At 56.9% G+C, this 19,408-nt stretch overlaps 9 protein-coding genes across 9 annotated transcripts; all 9 read left to right on the top strand.

Annotated features, from left to right (window-relative positions):
• Window positions 1–1,084: 1,084 nt before the first annotated feature.
• On the top strand, window positions 1,085–1,648 carry LMXM_27_0230 (conserved hypothetical protein; the record flags this gene model as incomplete). The annotated part of the gene is made up of 1 exon (XM_003876548.1): window positions 1,085–1,648. The coding sequence occupies one exon, from the start codon at window positions 1,085–1,087 to the stop codon at window positions 1,646–1,648; it is 564 nt and encodes a 187-aa protein (XP_003876597.1).
• An 821-nt stretch (window positions 1,649–2,469) lies between these two features.
• On the top strand, window positions 2,470–3,414 carry LMXM_27_0220 (conserved hypothetical protein; the record flags this gene model as incomplete). Its single annotated transcript, XM_003876547.1, has 1 exon — window positions 2,470–3,414. The coding sequence occupies one exon, from the start codon at window positions 2,470–2,472 to the stop codon at window positions 3,412–3,414; it is 945 nt and encodes a 314-aa protein (XP_003876596.1).
• A 1,628-nt stretch (window positions 3,415–5,042) lies between these two features.
• LMXM_27_0210 (conserved hypothetical protein) lies at window positions 5,043–5,912 on the top strand (the record flags this gene model as incomplete). The annotated part of the gene is made up of 1 exon (XM_003876546.1): window positions 5,043–5,912. One exon carries the CDS (start codon window positions 5,043–5,045, stop codon window positions 5,910–5,912), a length of 870 nt encoding a protein of 289 aa, XP_003876595.1.
• A 738-nt stretch (window positions 5,913–6,650) lies between these two features.
• On the top strand, window positions 6,651–7,769 carry LMXM_27_0200 (conserved hypothetical protein; the record flags this gene model as incomplete). The annotated part of the gene is made up of 1 exon (XM_003876545.1): window positions 6,651–7,769. The coding sequence occupies one exon, from the start codon at window positions 6,651–6,653 to the stop codon at window positions 7,767–7,769; it is 1,119 nt and encodes a 372-aa protein (XP_003876594.1).
• Window positions 7,770–8,659: 890 nt separating this feature from the next.
• LMXM_27_0190 (putative proteasome alpha 7 subunit) lies at window positions 8,660–9,376 on the top strand (the record flags this gene model as incomplete). Its single annotated transcript, XM_003876544.1, has 1 exon — window positions 8,660–9,376. The coding sequence occupies one exon, from the start codon at window positions 8,660–8,662 to the stop codon at window positions 9,374–9,376; it is 717 nt and encodes a 238-aa protein (XP_003876593.1).
• A 1,063-nt stretch (window positions 9,377–10,439) lies between these two features.
• Window positions 10,440–10,979, top strand: LMXM_27_0180 (conserved hypothetical protein; the record flags this gene model as incomplete). The annotated part of the gene is made up of 1 exon (XM_003876543.1): window positions 10,440–10,979. One exon carries the CDS (start codon window positions 10,440–10,442, stop codon window positions 10,977–10,979), a length of 540 nt encoding a protein of 179 aa, XP_003876592.1.
• An 836-nt stretch (window positions 10,980–11,815) lies between these two features.
• Window positions 11,816–13,225, top strand: LMXM_27_0170 (conserved hypothetical protein; the record flags this gene model as incomplete). The annotated part of the gene is made up of 1 exon (XM_003876542.1): window positions 11,816–13,225. The coding sequence occupies one exon, from the start codon at window positions 11,816–11,818 to the stop codon at window positions 13,223–13,225; it is 1,410 nt and encodes a 469-aa protein (XP_003876591.1).
• Window positions 13,226–14,877: 1,652 nt separating this feature from the next.
• Window positions 14,878–15,663, top strand: LMXM_27_0160 (conserved hypothetical protein; the record flags this gene model as incomplete). The annotated part of the gene is made up of 1 exon (XM_003876541.1): window positions 14,878–15,663. The coding sequence occupies one exon, from the start codon at window positions 14,878–14,880 to the stop codon at window positions 15,661–15,663; it is 786 nt and encodes a 261-aa protein (XP_003876590.1).
• A 1,480-nt stretch (window positions 15,664–17,143) lies between these two features.
• On the top strand, window positions 17,144–17,695 carry LMXM_27_0150 (conserved hypothetical protein; the record flags this gene model as incomplete). The annotated part of the gene is made up of 1 exon (XM_003876540.1): window positions 17,144–17,695. One exon carries the CDS (start codon window positions 17,144–17,146, stop codon window positions 17,693–17,695), a length of 552 nt encoding a protein of 183 aa, XP_003876589.1.
• Window positions 17,696–19,408: the final 1,713 nt, after the last annotated feature.

Here is a 19,408-nt window from a genome sequence, read left to right as displayed (position 1 = left end):
TCCATGTGGTAGGCAGAGTGTCGGCGTGCCTGGAACGCATTGCACCCGGGCCTGACTGCCCTTGCTGGTGTGTGTGTGTGTGGTGTGGGGGCCTGTGCGCCACCCCTACGGGGATGCACACTAGGCGGCTGCCGGCGTGATGGGGGCGGGTGTGGGGCGACCTGCGGAGTGTGGGGCAGGGGCCGTGCTCGGATGACGGAGTCGATGCATTGCTGCAGGGCGTGTGTGTAGGGCTGCTTGGCACCGTGCGATGTGTCTGTGACAGGGCCGGAGGTAGCGTGGAGTTCAGCTAAGCTCAGGGCACCATGACAGAAGGGACGGGTGTAGAAATTGTATCAGAGGGTGCAGCGACATCGATGCGGCAGGGTAGTGTGCACAGGGGCACGTGTTCGCGTGTAGGCGCGTTTGTGCACCTTTGTATGCGGCACCGGCTGTAGTAGCAGAGAGTTCACTGCTTTGTTATCTTTTAGGTGTAAATGGATTTGTCTCAAAATTCTTATGCGACTTAAACTGTGGGGCTACGCTGCGAAGTTCCTGACTTCTGCGTCAGTGTCTGTACCTCTATCCTTGTGGGTTGATACTTCAACGCACATCGTGGCTCATACGGTTTTGTTCTCCTCGTTGCGTGAGGGCGCGCAGTATCAGTAGATTGAGTTTCTCTCTGACACAGAGCCTTCTGCGCTCGCGCGGCAGTCCGTTTTCTCGCTCGGCATGCGCGCAACGGAAGCCACTACTCCCACTGCCCCGCTACTCCCATTATCAGTTTAGTGGTGTGCAAACCTTGGCGCTTACGCCCCATTCTCTGGCCGGCTCCATACTTGACACGTTTGTGACCGTCCGGACCACGCCACCTTGCTGTACCATCGTCTCTGGCCCTCACTGCCGCCTTTGTTGCAACTTTGTTGCGCTCTACTTTCTTTCCTATCCCTGCCCTCTCTCGCGCCTCATCTTCTGTGTCTTGTTCCCCATTTCCTTCTTGAACTGCGCGGCACGGACCTGCGCTCGTCACCAGTACTCTTCACGTGCACTCGAAACGTTCGTCTGTGCGTCATTAGAGTGTGTAGTCTCGCTTCATTGCGTAAGGATGTCCAGTGGAGCCTTAGGCCGTGGTTCATTTCACTCGGTTGTAGCCGGAGTGAATCCGCGCCGCATCCCTACTTACTACAACTCTGCATATGAGCTCATCCAGCTGCATCGCGCTCACCGCGAAGTGACGAGGAACTTCCTCATCCGTGATAAGGTGTTTGACAATAAGTTCCCCGGTTGCTCGCTAGCCAACGGTCTCTTCAAGATGGTTCCGAACAAGAGAGGCAACTTCCACACGCGAGAGCTGACGGAGTCTATTCGGCATCGCACAATATGGGCACAGCGCATTCAGCAGCAGCGCACCATCAACGCGACTATTCTTGACAACGCCACGAAAGTGCTCAGCCCGGGTCAGATGGAGGACCGCTTTTCGTACCGCACTCCGGACGCGGCAGCATACTTTAGCCCACAAGAGTACACGGTGGCCAACAACTGGCCCAACTACTGGCAGCATCCAACAGAGAAGCATGTAGTGCCAAGGCCGCGCTGGCGTCGTGAGCCGGAGTTGGGTGGCATCACGCGCGTGCGTGACGCCGTAGCAACCCCCGTTGCTGATTATTAGCCAGCAGAGGGCGGGCGCACCTCTGCGTGTTTGTGCGTGAAAGTTTGGCAGGTGGGCGTCAATATGTTTGACTGCCTTGCGAAGCAGGTTTTCTCTGCCATCGGGTCTGTTTTGTTTTTTCAGTGCATGTGTTGAGGCATCCGCAGGTGTTTCTCTGTCACAGAGCCGGTTGCGATGAGCGTTGCTGTTCTCCCTCTGGCTCGATTTAAGCGCTTGGTTGACTAAGGAGAAGCAAGCGAGCGCATCCTTCAATGACGCAATACGCCCACGACCGTTGAATGTGGGCACCAAACTTGATAGAAGCCAACTCCTCGGGGGTTTGCTCTGTAGAGTTACCATGCTTCTCTCGAGAATGCGCATCATCTTTCTACGAGTGCTGCCGCCTCAAGTTACCTTCTTCTGAGGATCGAGTGCGGCGTCGGCACCTCTCCTCCTCCTGTGCTCTTCGAGATGAGAAGGCGGTTTTCATTGAGTCCTAACCGACTGGTTGCATTGCAATGAATGAGGCCAGAGAACTGCCGTTTTTGTGCACGCTCTTACCGCTACTTCAGCTTGCAGATGAAGTCTATCTCGTTCCCTTCACTGCCCCTGTAAAATGGATTTGTGTGGTGCGGTAACCGAAAAAAAAGAGGGCCCGCCGGATAAGACGCCACCGCAGAGGACCCAGCCACGGGACACACACATGCTCTAACACGCACACCCGCACGCGGTCGTTTTCTTCTTCCCCATCCAGACACACGCGGTGACAGTTGCCGTCGTCGCGCCGATTTGCCCGCTTCCATTGCCTCCTCTCGCGCGGTGCTCCTGTGGTGCTGACAGGTATGCACGATTCCGTCAACGATTTCTGGGCCGCGTGTAGCGGCTGCGGTGTCACCAGCAAGAGGCTGTCCATCCACAAGACGGCAATGGCTGCCTCGCCTATCGGTCTCGTTGCCGGCGAGTCGGCCAAGCACGGAAGTCCGCTCATTAGCGTTCCATACAACTCCGTCTTTAATGGGCAAACGCTTAGAGGGGACGTACTGCCTCGCGCGCTTCCATCGCTTCGAAAGATGTTGCTGTTCTTGACGCGGCGAGGTCGAATGGGTGTGGTCACCGCACACAGCTTGTGGCTCGCGTGCTTTGTGGCGTGCTATCGTCAGCAGTGCGCCGTTACCAACGATGCAGAGCGGTGGTTGCTACAGCCACTGCTGAGTAGCACTGTGTATCCCCCGCTGCCGAACCTCTTTTCTGAAAGCAATAAGTTTGCGTGCCCTTCTTTGCGTGCCAGCTCTGCAGCAGAGTTGGAAGTGATGGAGAGGCGTGTACAGGACGAGCTCGACTTGACCTACTCGATGCTCCGACACTACATGAAGCGCCGCGGTGTGTCGTCGAAGCTGCGCCCGAGCAGGGATATGCTGGTACAGGCGCACCGCACGGTCATGCAGCGCGCACTGCTGTTGCCGTGGAACGGGGAGCCATCCGCTCCGGCGGAGCTTTCCGAGTTGATTGAGACATCACCCGACCTTCCCCTCTTTCCGTCTCTCGTGCCTGCGATTGATCTGATACGGGCGGCCCCTCTGCACTCCCGCGCCGAGGCAGAGGAGGATGCAGAAGCACAGAGCAGCGGCAACTGCGCCATCTTTACGTGCGTACAGTCGGACTTTTTGTCTTCGTCGAGCAGGCGTCGGGTGATTGTGGAGACGGCGCCGCTGGCGGCCCGCCGGGTGGTGGTTTGCGCTACGAAGCCACTCAAGCAGGGCACGGAGCTGCTGATGGAATTTGAGTAGAGGTACGACAGCGCTGGTGCGACTTCGTCGGATGGAGTGGGGACGGATGTGCACGCTTTCCTAAGAGGCGCTGAATCTTCACAGAACTCGAATCGATTTTCTTTGTCATCTCTCAATGCTCCCTCTTTGTGCAACCCGAAGAAAATGTACTTGGCCAGTCTGCGCTTATCAGCGACGATGCTAGCCACCTTTGGGCGCGGATTCAGCCGTCCTATCCCTGTCACGCTCGTCGGCGCCCTTACCAGAACTCCACAGTGCTCACACTCGCACTTGCTGCCACCGAGCACGCTGCTTGCCCACGAGTACCACCGTCAACCTTCTCTATTCGCCCCCTCCTTTTCCTCCCTTCTGCTTCGCTGGTGACTTCTTCCGTTACCGTTGCCTCTCGGCCCTCCATGCTTACTCACTACACACCCCATACCAAAAACGAACAAAAGAGTGATCAAGCGAGCAAGTCACGAGTTGCACGGCAATTCGTCTTCCGCCACATCCCAGTGGGAATTGGGCGACCCTGTAAAGACCTCCTTTCGTACTCTTGCGCACCTACTACTTGCCCTCATGGCAGGACATTTCCGTGCGTAGTACCTCGGCGCCTAGTACACCCCACACCGTATGCGGGGAAGTACAGGCAGCCCCTCCCCCTCCCATCCCCCTCCCATCCCCTGCCCTGCCAGTGCCGGAACCCCACTTCTCATGGTGACAAGGCTCGAGTGCCTACGACGTGGGGAGGTGAGCGCGATGCATGGCCACTGGTGTGTCGGCGCTGGGGTCCTGGGGGTGGCGCTGGCGTCGGGGGTGACCCGCGACAGCGAACACGCTTGTGCCGTCCATGTGGTAGGCAGAGTGTCGGCGTGCCTGGAACGCATTGCACCCGGGCCTGACTGCCCTTGCTGGTGTGTGTGTGTGGTGTGGGGGCCTGTGCGCCACCCCTACGGGGATGCACACTAGGCGGCTGCCGGCGTGATGGGGGCGGGTGTGGGGCGACCTGCGGAGTGTGGGGCAGGGGCCGTGCTCGGATGACGGAGTCGGCGCATTGCTGCAGGGCGTGTGTGTAGGGCTGCTTGGCACCGTGCGATGTGCCTGTGACAGGGCCGGGGGTAGCGTGGAGTTCAGCTAAGCTCAGTGCCACCATGGCAGAGAATGGAGAGGCTGTAAAAAAATAATACCCATTGCTGTGTACGTTTTCTCTTCTCGTGCCATCTTTCCTTCCCGCTTCTCCGTCTTGTGCGCGTCGTCGAATCGGGTGAGTTGCTCATTTTCCCTCGTCTACTCTCCTCCTCCCCACTGAACCCCTGTGCTTTGCATGCGTGTCTTGTTTGTATCTTTACCCCACCAGCTTCTTATACACGAGTGCTTTACTGTTCTGCCCTCTTCGAAGAAAAGGGCGTGATCCTGTGACCGTCTTTTGCGGGGAACGTTGCTTGTATTTTCCGGTTGCAGACTTCTCATTTCCGTGATTCCCCTTATTTTGTTTTCACGGCCTGCTCCACGCGCCTCACTCACCAAGCCCTCGTCTCCCTCTCCTCCACATCACAACACAAGACAGAGCCACACCCCACACGAGAGAGAGCGTGTCTCCATACACGGAAACTTTTTTTTGTTGTCGTGTGCACTTTCTATCAAGCACCATGTCTGAGTCCACCGCGCTGAATGTATCGGCAACGGAGAAGAAGGAGTACAAGAGCTGTGATGCCGCTCGCGCCGCCTTCCGCGCCGGCGATGTGGAGGCATCGCGTCGTGAGCACATGAAGGGGATGCAGCAGGAGAACCACAACACGAGTGCCTCTGAATATGTGAAGTCCCTCGTGTTTGGCGGTCTGGACGGCATCATGACCACTTTCGCCATCATTGCCGCGGCAGCCGGGAGTGGGGGCGACAAAGCCACGGTACTTATTTTCGGTTTTTCTAACGTCATCGCCGATGGCTTCTCTATGGGGTTCGGCGAGTACGTCTCTGGCGAGGCTGAGCGGGAGAACGCTATTTCGGAGCGGCGCCGCGAGGAGTGGGAGGTGGAGAACTCGTTTGACCTGGAAATAGATGAAATGGTGCAGATATACATGGCGAAGGGGCTCTCCTTCGATGACGCGCACACGATTGTCGGCATCATCTCCAAGGACCCGAAGATGTTTGTGGACTTCATGATGGTGGAGGAGCTTGGACTTCTGGTGGACATCGACGACACTCACGGCCCCAAGAAGCAAGGTGTCGTGATGTTCGCATCCTTCATGTTCTTCGGCTCCATCCCTCTCCTAGCGTATCTTCCAGGCAAAGGCCAGGGTGTAGACTCCGTTTTTTTTGTGTCCTGCATTCTCACAATGGCCTCGCTGGTCTTCCTGGGCTCAGTGAAGGGTTACCTCGTCGGCGTCAGCATGGGGCGCTCGGCGGTGCTTATGGTGCTCAACGGCGTAATCAGCGGGGTCGTCAGCTTCATGGCTGGCCACCTGATTCAGATGGCGCTCACTAACGGGGCCGAAGCCACGACTCCCTTGCCTGCGTAACGGGTACTCTACGCAAAATAAGCGCTTTGCAGGTGGGAAACACTTGCACAGATTCTTATTCCTGCCTTTTATTTTTGTCCTCTGGCTCGCTCGCGTGCTCTCTCCCCTTCCACTGTGCAATATAAGGGACCGCACAGGTATGGATGGATTTTAGTTCTCTTCATATCTGAAGTCTTAACGCATGAACCGAATTCTATCTTTCCAAAACGTCAACTCGTTGTGAGCACACTAGCGAAGAAGAGCGTAGTGCTCATCGAGACTGGCTCCGTTGTCGTGGCTATCAAACCCACCGTGCGCTCACGTTTCCCTTGCGGCAAACTTCTTTGATGTGTTGCAGCACAACTCACCGGATCGAGGGAGAGAGGAAGAGGGCGATGCCCTCGAATGGGGACCAGAGGGAGTGAGGGTTGCGGAAGACAGGAATGCGCCGGTAGACACCGTCTTGAGCTATCCCCCGCTCCCGATTTTTTTTCTCTTCTCTTTGAATCCAAGGCGAACGTGTCATGCTGACGCGGCCGACTGCGCGCCGACGCCATGCTTCCCGCCTCGCATACACCCACGCGATTGCTGTCGTCTCTTGAGGAATTCCGCCTTCTCTAATTTCCTCTCGTCCGCCTCTCTGATTATTTTTCTACCCATGCCGCACTCTTGGAGAGCCGTGGAGTGCGCCGCCGCGTATCTTTTTCGACGAGAGCGAGAGAAAGGCCCCCTCGTCTGCGGGTGACGCACGCTACCGAAATGGAGCCGAGAGGCCGTGTTCTTGGTGCGGTGCGCACACTCTCTGAAGCCGTGTCGGCGCGAGGCAAGTGCGAGAACTCGCGTAGGCTAGTAATCCAGGTCTTATCAGGCAGCTACGAATCGTTTAGCTTGCACCAGCTAGAGCAGGCGCTGTGCTACTTCACGAACCACAACAGCAACTACACAAACGTATGCGAGGATGAGTTTCACGTGTTGGCAGAGGAGACTCTGAACAACTCGATCCGATCCATTCTTGTTTACGATGACTTCTCCGGCTTCTTTGGCGATGCTGAGGTGTACTCCCTCTCCATGGCGTTTCAATACAACCTTTCCGTGGAGGCACTCACGCTGAGAGGCATCAACATCAGTGACGAGGCGATTTGCTCCCTCTGCGAGGCGCTCGTGCGGTCTCGTGTGAACTACATTGACCTCTCAAATACCCCATTGGAGGATGAAGCTGGCCGGTCTATCGCTGCCTTGGGGCACATCAACCCGTATCTGCGCACTGTCATCGTGGACGACACCCTCATCGCCGATGATGTGCTAGACGAGATCGATGTTGCCTGTCAGTTCAACCAGAGCAACTTTGAAGGTAATAGGGGAGAGGTGGATGAATCAATGCTCCGTCCCGCTGATCTCGGTCGCTTGAAGCACCGCCTCCAGCAGATCGTTCGAGCTCAGGAAAAGAAGGTGCACTACTGCGTTGCACACTTGTTCGGATGCTGCCCGAACGGCGATATGTGCCTCTACTCACACTCCCTTGGGAAGAGCGGAATGGACGAGACGGATACGTCGCTCTCTGCAAAGATATCGGAGCTGTTCGTTAACGGCGGCAATTGGGAGGAGCGGCTGCCACCGCGTCCTACGGACGGTCCCTCCTGGCGCAATCCAGAGGACGAGGTCAAGCGAACTCCTCGCATCCACAACGCGCGACGCCGAAGAGAACAGGACAGCAACACCACCACGACAGCGCCTGCGCCGGCGGCGTCGAAGCCAGCGCAGCAGACACGATGGTCACCGTTTCTGAGTGGAGTGGCGGGTATGTGCTGCGGCTTTCTTGCTGTGGGGCTTGTGGGCGTTGTTGCGCGACGTCTGGCACCCCGTTCCTCACCTGGCTAGAGGAAGCGCGACAGCACGCTCTTTGTCACGCTGCACATTCCTTTTCTGTACATTAAACACAGACGCCGATGAAGGAAAAGGACACGGTGTGGAGCATGTCGGCCCCAGCGGCTGCACACTCGGCTGAGCCCCTCGCCCCCCAAGTCAGCGCGCTGCCCTAGCTCTTGGTAGGCGGGTCACAGGTGCGCTTGCACGTGACACGTCGGCTCCTTGTACTCAGGTGGGCCAAGCTCCTCATTCATCTCTCGGCTCATTTCCTTTTCCTCTCAGGACACTTGCGGCAAGCGCCGTGCAAGACATGCCCACACAAGTTACGAGAACTTAGCTCTCGCTTCATTGCAATATCACTTGCGTCGTTCCCAGCGGCTGTCTGGATCTGCTTCTTTCGCGCTCTTCTCCTGCTCCCCTCTCGTTCGCCCACCTCTCTTCCCTCTCTTTATCTCCGCGCGCCACTGTCCACTGCCCCCCCTCCCTCTCGCCTCACAACCACCACACACACACACACACACAAAACAAGCGCGCATTTTTCTTCTTCATCCTTGCACCTTCTTTCTCCTTTTGGTTCGTCTTCTGCAGCCTTTCCGAGCACTCCAGTGACGTCATTGCTTTGACTTCGACTCTCGATTTCTTTCTCATTCTCTGTTTGGGCGGGCAACAGTCCAGGAAGAGAAGCATCCGTCTGGAGACCTTGCACTTTCTCTCCATACACACGCACATCCGCACTCACAGACGCGCCGTGCCGATAGGCAGTTTTCTCTGGAGCACATATCCGTCTCCTAAATCTCTCTCCTGCTCACGGTCCATCCCGGCGCACCTCTTCGCTCCGAAGTAGTGCCAGACGTGAAGGCGCTCAGCTTCAGATATCAAATCACCCTTTGAGACTTCTCACGATGGCGGGCACAGGCAGCGGTCACGATCAGTCTACGGACGTATTTTCGGCCGAAGGACGCGTGTTCCAAGTGGAGTACGCCGGCAAGGCTGTCGACAACAGCAGCACCGCCGTTGCAGCATGCTGCAAGGACGGCGTTGTCGTTGCGGTGGAAAAGATTCACACGAGCCGCATGCTGGAGAAAGGCTCGAACAACCGCATCCACGCCGTAGACCGCCAGGCCGGCATTTGCATCTGCGGTCTCCTTCCGGACGGGCGCGCGATTATCTCTCGCGCGCGGCAGGAGGCGGAGAATAGTCGCGACATTTTCGCCACCCCCATCCGCGGTGCGGTGCTGGCAAACCGCGTGGGGGAGTTCATGCACGTGTACACCACACACTTTGCGTACCGCCCGTTCGGGTGCTCGGCCATCATTGCGTCGTATGCTGATGACGGACCGCAGCTGTTCGTTAGTGATCCCAGTGGCACGGTGGCCGGGTACTACGGTGTTGCGCTCGGCAAGGCCAAGACAGTGGCAAAGAGCGAGCTGGAGAAGCTGGACTTTTCCAGCCTCACTTGCGAGGATGCGGTAGGGAAGCTGGTCAGCATCCTTCACGATGTGCACGACAAGCAGAAGGACAAGCTTTACGAGGTGGAAGTTGCGTGGGTCTGCGACAAGTCGGATCGCAAGTTCGTCCACGTCGCGACTGACATGGTTCCGTCGGAAGCGTCGAACTGATGTTGCCGCCGTCTTGCGATGACGCCTGTGAGCCTCAGCTGACATGTGGGAGAGAGCTGACGAGTGTGCATGTGTGATCTGCTGCGTCAACCGCGAATGTGACGCGGCGCACGCACGTCTTACCCTCGGATTCTCTTGCTCACGTGTTGCGTCTTCTCCCTTGTCCGTCTTGTTTATCTTTTCTCTTTTATTTCTTTGTTTCGGCTGTGTGTGTGTGCTGGCGTGGACACAGGTGAGAGTCCCGCTTTTGTTTTCTCGTTTCGTGTTATCGTGTGGCGCCTGTGCCGCGTGAGATGCCCGCGCATGTCAAAGCGCGGGAAGCTGAAGGCGAGGGAAGACGGAATGGCGGTGTAGGAAAATAGACTGATTGATGTGTGTGTGTGTGTGCGTGTGTGCGTCTGTGGGGATGCAGGAGAGGCTCGCGGAGCTCACTCGTGTATGTGTGACAAGAGCTGTCGAGAAGATATCGCCGGCTCCGAGAATTTCGTATGTTTATCCCTTTTCTGCCGGCATGCATGCAGAGTGTGGAGAAGCTGTTGAGCCACGACGGCCTGTTGCCTCCCTCTGCAGTTTTCCCTTCTCACCCCCTTTGTATTCATCCCTGGTAGCCTTCCATTTATTTTGCCTTTCCCTTTCCCTGGAGAGGGTCAACACATGTGGGAGCGGTCATTATTCATTATGGATTGGCGGAGATGATGCTATGCCGGAGCACATCACCACTGTGAGCACAACTGCTGACTGTGCCTAACACGATGCAGTGGCGCCGTTGCTTCCCTTACGGCTCCCCCCATTTCGACTTCACCGTCACGTGGCCCACGCGCCTCGTAACAGAGACGAGTGCATTGCTCCCAAATCGCGCGCACAGTCGGCCAAAGAGACTCCCGTGCTGACACAGTCCGAGTCCTGCCCGCGTGAGAAGCGCAGGCGCTGCTGTCGCCAGCAGGGTTATGTGTGCGCCCCTTCGTTACCTCGCTGTTTCCTTTCCGGTCCTTCTCTCTTCCGCTTCTGCCTCCGTGCCACTCCACCCATTAGGCTCTTAGCACGAAGGTTGAGTGAAGCGCACATGCTCCGTAGCTCTCTGCGCTACGGCGTTCATAAGGTGGGCTACACTCACCCTCACCACCTCCCGGTCCCATGCGCGCAGCGTTGGGACCTCCGACTTGCACGTGCGCGCATCTTTCAGGAGTACATCGAGGAGAAGGCGCCGGGTGCGTGGCAGTTGGAGGACGAGCGCCACATGTCGCCGGAGTTCAACACTTTCACCGGGTACCCAATGCGCAACTTGCGGCCCGGCTACGGCCAGAACTTGCCAGAGTTCATCATGAAGAAACGCTTACCGAACAACACTCACTACGAGCTCTTTGCCCGTCGCGACATCCCCAACGAGGACAACGCCATGTATGGGAAGCTTCTTTATGACATGACCGTTCACGGCACGTCCTTGCCATCGATCTATCGGATGCATAAGGACATCAACAAGGCGCAGCGCAACGACCGAAAGCTGTCTGGCAATCGTTTCAAGGTACTCAACTCTAGCGGTGCCAAGAGCCCGCCCTCTGGCTTTGAAGCGATCCCCGATGCTGTAGAGGAAGAGGATGACTGAGAAGACAAGAAACGACCCCTCTCTTGTTGTGGAGGTCGGTTTGAAATACACCAGTGGTGTTGCTAGCTTTTCATGTACGCCGCTGAGCCTGCTTTCTGCAGCTATCTTCGTAATGGTGCGGTGCGGAGTTGTTATGGCTGCGTGTGTCTTGTGTTGTTTTCTTCACATCTCTTGCCGTGCATGCGCATGTATGTGTGCCGTGTGCTTGCTGATATTCTTTTTTTGCGTGCATGACGTGTGTGTGTGTGGCGAATGGCGAAATGTTTGTTGTTAGGGCCGCACGGATACAACGATAGGAAAACACAGCATCAGCAGCCACCAAGCATAAGGGAGCAAGCGCTTTACTCGCCCGCCCAGTCACGGCGTAGGGGCCTCCTTTTCTTTCCACCTCAGCGGTGCGACGTGCGTAGGCGAGAGAGTGGACCAAGTTAGGGTGAGGTGTAGGGCTGAAGGCGTGCGTGCCGGTTTACAGGCTCTCCCCTCCTCACACTCGCTGTCCCTGTCGCAGCCTGCATCTGGTGCTGTTTCAGCGAATGGGTGCATCGGCTGCCGCGTATGGACGCCTCCTTCGCACCTCCTACGTCTCCTCGCTGTCGTATTGCTTCTTCCCCGCTCCTGCGATGTACGTGAAGATGGACATCATGGACTTTTTGTCTGTCTCATCCACCTTTCACACACTGCCCTGCTACTGAATGCTGTCCCTCTCCTCTCCTCTCCCTTGTTGGCGTATGCAGCAGTGGCAACACTTGAGAGGACCGGTGCCTTCTCTTCTTTCCTCTTGCTGACCCTCCCGCCACTCTGCCTCTTCCTCTTCCGCTGCATCAACGGTCTTGGCGATGCAGGATCAGTGGAAGATCGATGTAGAGTCGGAGGACCACAGGTCGCGACGCGACATGACGGAGAAGTCTATCACTCGCTACGTGAAAGGTGAAGTGGAGCGGCAAGTGACCTCGTCCTCTACGTCGAGCTCCGTCTTTGTGTCTGACTGCACGTGGGTCATGGGTGCGTCGGTTGCCCAGCCGTCCTATCTCTGCTGCGGACTTAGCAACGGAAGTGTGTGCCTCCTGAACACGTCAAACCTGTCCAAGATTTACCTCTTCGAGGTCGATCGCGATTCCCGTAGATCGCAGCGCGACAGTGATCGTGGAGGGCAAGGGCAGGGACCTGGACGTGCGTCTTCTGCTTCGCAGCAGCTCGTTGCTGTGGCAACGCACACCGTTTCAGCCGGTTCCAATCCGGCCGCTGTGCAGACACTGCTGTGTATGACGCTCGACAACGTCGTATGTGTGTGCCCACTGGATATGTCGATTGTGCTGGAGCGAAAGAAAGTGTCGCGCAGTGACATGGCCAAGGTGAAGCCGTTCCCGGCGGTGGCAGCCGGCGCGGTGCTACACTCGTCCGTTCACTTTAATTCCAAAGGTAGTGGTATCCTGGCGCTACTCTGCATTGCTCAGGAGTCTGCAGCGGCACCAGGTACGTCGTCGATCCGCTACTGCGCGGCCGTTCTTTCATCGTCGGACGAGACAGTGACACTGCAGAGTAAGTACACGAACGAGGACGACTGGCACACTCTCGCTCCTCCGTTTGCCGGTGGAGACTCGCGCCCTGGCGCCCCTGTGGAGTTGTGCTACTGCGGGTGGTGGTCGGCGGACACACTCGTGTGCGTTTGGTCGAACAGCGCACTCCAGTTCTTGCAGGCGACTGGAATGCAGGTAGTTGGTGAGTGTCGCCTACTGCGCCATTGCACCTCAGATGCTGTGACGAACGCTACAGTTACTCGACCGGGTGCCGCGGAGGCGTCTGATGGCGCCACTTCTGGCCTCGTCGCCGTCGTGCTCGCCCACAACGTCGCCGCTTCCTTTTACGTTACGGTACGACATAGCGCCAGCGCTTATGCGCAGGAGCCGAAGCGCCACCGTGGTGAGGCGCTCCTCACCGTGACGCTGACCCCCACCATGCAAACCTACTGTACGGAGGACATCCCCGTCCGAGAACTTCACCTCGTCCGCTCGTTCTCATGGACCATTGTGTTGCTGCTGGAGAGTGGCGCGCTTGTCTTCCTGGACGCGGAGACGATGCGGCTCTCCGTTCATCGCCCCGTGAATCGCTTGCGGGCCCCTGACGCCGGCCGGTATCACGCAGGACCCTTGATGGTCGCCTCGCGGGACTTCTTCTGCGTGTTGAGTGGGAAACCGTTTTCGGCCGTCATTGTCGAGCACAACACTGCGATTTTGCTAAAGTCTTAGTGAGGAGTGTGAGGTGACGACGGGGCGCTCGGCTGCTGTGTCCTCCTGCGCCTCGTCGATCGCTGACGATTACCACTTGCCCTCTTACTCTGGAGGCGAGCGATTCTCTGAAGGGGGATGTGTGTGCGCACAGGTGGGTGTCTGCTTGTCTACATTGCCGCGTGTCGTTTTTGGAATCTGTTTGTATGCAGGACCTGCTGACCAGACGGACACCCCTCACTCTGCGTGATACGTCAGCGCCCAGTACACCCCACACCGTATGCGGGGAAGTACAGGCAGCCCCTCCCCCTCCCATCCCCCCCCATCCCCCTCCCATCCCCCCGCCTGTCAGTGCCGGAACCCCACTTCTCATGGTGACAAGGCTCGAGTGCCTACGACGTGGGGAGGTGAGCGCGATGCATGGCCACTGGTGTGTCGGCGCTGGGGTCCTGGGGGTGGCGCTGGCGTCGGGGGTGACCCGCGACAGCGAACACGCTTGTGCCGTCCATGTGGTAGGCAGAGTGTCGGCGTGCCTGGAACGCATTGCACCCGGGCCTGACTGCCCTTGCTGGTGTGTGTGTGTGTGTGTGGGGGCCTGTGCGCCACCCCTACGGGGATGCACACTAGGCGGCTGCCGGCGTGATGGGGGCGGGTGTGGGGCGACCTGCGGAGTGTGGGGCAGGGGCCGTGCTCGGATGACGGAGTCGGCGCATTGCTGCAGGGCGTGTGTGTAGGGCTGCTTGGCACCGTGCGATGTGCCTGTGACAGGGCCGGGGGTAGCGTGGAGTTCAGCTAAGCTCAGTGCCACCATGGCAGAGAATGGAGAGGCTGAGAGAATAAAAGCCTGTTTTCATGTGCACGCGTGCGTGGCTCGCAGAGTGGTTTCAAGGGCGCTGCTCAACATGGCCGAAGAATCGAAACGACGCTTGGGTCTGCGCAGCAGACGCGCTTGAGTGACTCGTCTTCAAGGCGCAGGGAAGTTACCGCAGCGCAAGTAAAGCGATATATATCATCGGGATCTTCTTGTCAACGATACCTGTAAGCTTCGGGTGCGCGCATGCGTAGTAGCTGTCGACGCGCACGAACTCTGTCCGTACCGACGTCCTCTTTGGCGTTCGTCGCTCGCCATCTTGAATGTCTGTTTCGGTTTTCAATTTCTCCCCACCAATGGTGCCTTCATCTTTTTTTCTGCTGCTGCTTTGTGCGCCCCACGTGTGTGGTTGTTTTCCTGTGTTGTGCACAGTGGGGACGAACGCGAGCCTGACTACAATCCAAGCGCATTCACACGCTCACGCGAGTGCACACCGACGCCCACTGGCGCGCGTGTGAGTGGCTCCCGCGCTTTGCCTCTCGTGACTTTCTTCTTGACTGCGACAGAGGCTCTTCAGGGAAGGTCCGAGTCGGAGAGGGAAGGAAACGAGGTGCCTCGGCCACACTCACATCGCAGCTTTACACTCTTCGCGATGCGCGCCGCTTCCCGCCTGGCGGCGCAGTCGTTTCGCCGATGTCTTGGGTCTGGCGTAGCTTCACGCCTATCACTGAGCACTGTAGCGTCCTCCGCATACCGCGGCTCCCTTCTTGTTACTGCTCGAAGCTTTGCCAAGGTTTCGTCTGTTCAGGGCAAGATCGAGGTGCCCCCTGGTGGATTTGTGACGGCGGATGTGAGGATCGACATGAACGCTAGCTTTGGCGGCTCCTTTGCCCGCGGCGTGTTTGCGGAGCGAGAGATTGGTTACGGCCGTGAGGTCATGAATCTGCCCGCCTACTGCATGTACATCAGTGAGAACGACCGCCAGCCCCTGCGAGAACAGGTGCTTATTATGACGAAGGAGATCTTCAGCAAAGTCGTCTACGGAACGCCACAGGAACAGCAGTACGTCAAGCACCGCATCCTCTCGCTCATGTCCGGCGGCTTTTCCTACTTTACTCGCGAGCGCGACGTTTTTGACTTTGCGGAGGAGGTGCGTGCTCCCGGGGCCGACGGGGCCTTCCGCAACGGCTCCAGCTGCCTGATGAGCGGGGAATTCTCCTCTTACGATCTGCAGAAACTTCCCCTCATCGTCGAGTTTAACCGCTTCGAGGTAGACTACCGTGGTCGCCGCGGCATCTGCCTCTTCCCCGAGGCCTCGTACTTGAATCACAGCTGCGAGCCGAACGTTGAGCTCTCCATTACGTACAACAGCATCAAAAACAACTTTTTCCTCAGCGCCCGCGCGGTGCGGCCCATTCGCGAAGGCGAGGAGCTCTTTATCAACTACATGCCGGACAACAATCTCCCTCTCTCACGTCTGGCGCTGACCATGAAGAAGCGCTGGGGGTTTGAGTGCTCCTGCGTCAAGTGTAAGAGCCGTGCAGTGGGCGCCGTGACCGTTGTTTTTGTTGTTCTTCTGATCCCCATCATTGTGTACATCCGCCGCTTCATTGTGGAGCGGACAAAGGAGAAGCACCGCAGCTTGTGACGGTCGAGCGGTAGCGGCTATGGGAGGAGTATGGACCGGAGGCGAGGATGGTTGAGGCCATTTGTGGGTTGAGGATTTTTTTTGTTGTGGTGCCCACGGCCGTCAGTGATTCGCGTCTCCGGCAGAGACGAAGTGGCGTGCATGTCGCTGGTAAGACCGCACCATACTACACAGTTTTGCGAGGTTTCGTTGTGAGCCGTTCTTACAGGTCTACGTTTCGTGCAGTCGAGTTACATCGAAAACATAAACGTCGCAGAGGGATGAGAACAGGGATAACACGCGTGGAGGCGTCTCTTCTCTCTAGTTCAATGCATGCTTCACAGGAACTGTGCTGTCGCGGTGCATCTAGGCGCATGCGGTCGACGAGACCAGGTGCAGTTTTCCGGAAGTTGTTGCTCGCGGATGTATGCACACTACAGACGTGACAGCTGCGTGGAGCACAAGGGTGCGTGATGGGTGCACCGCATGCACTGGTCCTGTACGTTGTGCTGGACTTTGTCTCCACCTGTCCACCCTTTTCGATGCCCCTTCTTTCTTCTGTTCAAATGCACATCCGTGTGGGTGTCCGTTGTTTCCGCCTGTGCAGGTTGCCGCAGACTCTCTTGTTCTCTGTGAAATGAGAGCACACACACACGCGGTAGAACATTCACAGTTACACCAACAGCATAAAAGGAAAGGACCAATAGTGAGCAAAACACCACCGGGTGTTGGCGTGTGTGCGTGTCCGCTCGCTGAAGGTGTGTGTGTGTGTGACTCGACGGTTCCAGCCTCTACTGACTTTCCGCTGCATCCTCACTTTTTCCTGCATACGCGCAGCAGCGACGCACATTTCATCGAGTCCAGCGGCTGCTGACGCCAGCGAAAAGCAAACACTCAGGGCTGCGGCTTTTCGCTTTTTATTCATCTTGATTCTGGCACGTGCAGAACAGGAGAGGACAAGGGATCAGTGGCACGACGGAATCGACGGCAGAGAAGCAGCAACCAACGAGAGCCGCTCAGTGACAGGCGCACCTGCACCCACACCTCCACACCATTGAAGGCGCCTCCATCACATCTGCTGCTGCAGCAGGGCACACGTTTGAGCCATCATTCCTTTCTCCCACAAAACCAATTCTTTGCAGGCCATCACTCATCACTCAGTCAGGTCTTATACATCAGTGCACGCAGACACGGTTCAGCATTTTCGCTTCACATTCTGGGCTTCATTCTTCCTAACTTTAACTTCTCCCTTTTCCCCTACTCACTCACAAGCTTAGCCTTCACTCACCTCCTCCGCCCTGAGTTCTTGCCGAGTCTGCGCAGTGTGGAGCGTGCTCCTCTTTTTTTGTTTCTTTTTTTAGGCTCTGTATCTCCCTCTCCTGTCTCGTAGCGAAAGATGTGGAACATGACTTCCAGCCCGGTCCCTTCCCTGAATGGCTCTCGACCACCAGCTGGGACCGCTGGCGGCTACGTCTTCATGCCGTCAGGGGTAAAGAAGTCGATGTCGCTCCAGGCCGGTGGCGTGGTGAATGGCGTAATACCCGGTGTAGTTCCCCCGCACGATCGTACGCAAGAGGTATGCAAGTACTTCGTGAATGGCGGGTGTCTGCGTGGGACAAACTGCCCCTACCTTCACGAGCTGCCGGATGAACGCCACCTTGACGTCAACGGGCTTGGCTTCATTCTCAACCCAAACGTTCATAATGCGCAGAAGACGGTGGCATCTCCGCAGACGCAGGTGGCGGCAAGCACGCCTAGCCAACCACTGAAGGCCACCGGGCCCTCTCTCACCATGATGCTCAACAATCAGAACGCCAGCCAGAGTAGAGTGTTCAGCCCGACCAAGGCCGCAAAGCACCAGCCGCCCTCCATGAGTGGTTCTAGCTCAGCATCACCGCAGACGATGCCGATAGGAAAGCTGCCAGCCCCTCCCAAGTATAATCCACCGGAGCCGTACTTAGAGCTAAACCTGCCTCCGGCGCTAGCATTCCCGCTGAAGGTTTCGGCGAAAGACACCACTGCGACCCTCGCCCATTTGATGCTACAAAACTGAGTCGGCCACTTGGAGTTTGGCCGTCGGGAGAAGCGGCCGCACTGAACATGGCGAAAAGAGCACAGCCGAGCGAGGCGTGTATGTCTGTGTGTGTTAGTGTGCCTGTCAACTGTGCTGTCGGGCTCTGGTTTTTGGATGCATGGACGAAACGGCTGTGCCAGTGGCCCGTGCTGTTCTTTTTTCTTCTGTGTAAGCTGTGAAGAAATGTAACTTTTTTTTGTACGTTTTACGCTTGTCGTCCACTGTCTCCCGTTGTTCTTCTTCTGTGTCTGTGACTGTCTCCACCCCCCTCCGAAACGCCGCTGTTGTATCGTGCCTCCGTATGCGCGCGCCCCGCTTTAGAAACGCTGTTGAGGATACCGACTCAAACGCCAAGCACAGCAAATGGAGCACGCTCAGGCTGCCCGTGCACACAAGCGCATAGACGCTTGCTCAGAGGTATGGTTCGGTCCAAGTATGCTCGACGTCGCGATGCCTACTCCCTCTCTTCTTCCATACATTCCTCAGTGCACTTGCGTTCAGTTGTTCTTTTTCCGCCCCCCTTCCTCTCGTGGCTGTATTCCTATCTTTCCATGCAGCACACCTTCTGATAGTCGTCCTGCTGCATTTTTTTCGTTCATGTTCTCTCTGTTTTGTCTGTTTTCGCTCGAGGTACTTCGCAGAGCTGTGGGCGTGGGGTAATTTGTTTGGTCTCAGAGATGACTCGCTGGAAACAACAGCGAAGAGGATGCGGTGCTGAGAAGGAGCTTGCAAAGAAAATGTCTGACGGAGGCCTGTCATTGCATACGTGAAGGACCGAGTGAGAGAGCCGCACACGGCCACCCAACCACGATGGCGGAGATGAACCGAAAGAGGCGGCACAAGAGTGACGACCGAGAAGGGAACGCGTGCACACACTCGCCATTCCACACATTCCCAGCGTTACACACATTGAGGTGCTGCTGCGCTTTCTCTCTCTTTCTCGGCCCTCTCTTTTTCTTAGTCGTCTCCCCGCTGGCTCTCTTTGCGGGTCCTTCTTCTCTTCACCCGCATCTTGTCATCCTTCTGTATGGTGTACGTGCGTGCGGTGGTGTTCTTGTGTTTCTTCCCTGTCAATATTTTCTTTTGCTTTATGAGAGTTTGCGGTTCGCCAAGTTTCTTTTTCCAGCTCGTTGCGTCCTTTTTGCCCGTGTATTATGCTGTTGTATGTATGTGTATGTGCGTATGTGTGCGCTGCGTTCCTTTTGTTCGTGTTATCCCGGTTCTGTGTTTTCCCTGTTTTCTTCCGCGTGTGCTTGTTTCATTTCATTCATCTCTTTTTGCCTTCTCTTGGCCTTTTCCTAACACTGAAAGACCCACCACCACTACCACCAGTATTAATCGACACCACCAACAAAAATGAAAAACAAAAGTCGCAGAGATGAAAGGGTCGCAGCACTGCAACGGAGCGTTGGAGTTTGATGAAACGGTACGTGGGTCTACCTACAGAGAAGCGGCGCTGAGCGATGCGAACGTGGCCGTAACCGACTTCGAAACGCAGACACGCAGATCTGCTCTCTCGTATGCTGTCGCCTGTGCTGCATCGCCACATACAAGCACGTATACGTGGATGCCGTGGCAACTGCTCTTTTGTCTTCGCTCACTGCTTTAGCATGTTGTCACCCAGAAGGGGACGTGCGTGTATGCGTGTGTCGGACACCTCTCACTGCTTAGATGCCAGTCAACACATCCCGA

The sequence above is a fragment of the Leishmania mexicana genome, chromosome 27 (genome assembly GCF_000234665.1).
Source record: "Leishmania mexicana MHOM/GT/2001/U1103 complete genome, chromosome 27".
In the NCBI taxonomy this organism is placed as follows: domain Eukaryota; phylum Euglenozoa; class Kinetoplastea; order Trypanosomatida; family Trypanosomatidae; genus Leishmania; species Leishmania mexicana.
The sequence above is the reverse complement of the archived record's forward strand: the minus strand, read 5'-3'. Positions and strand labels throughout refer to the sequence as shown.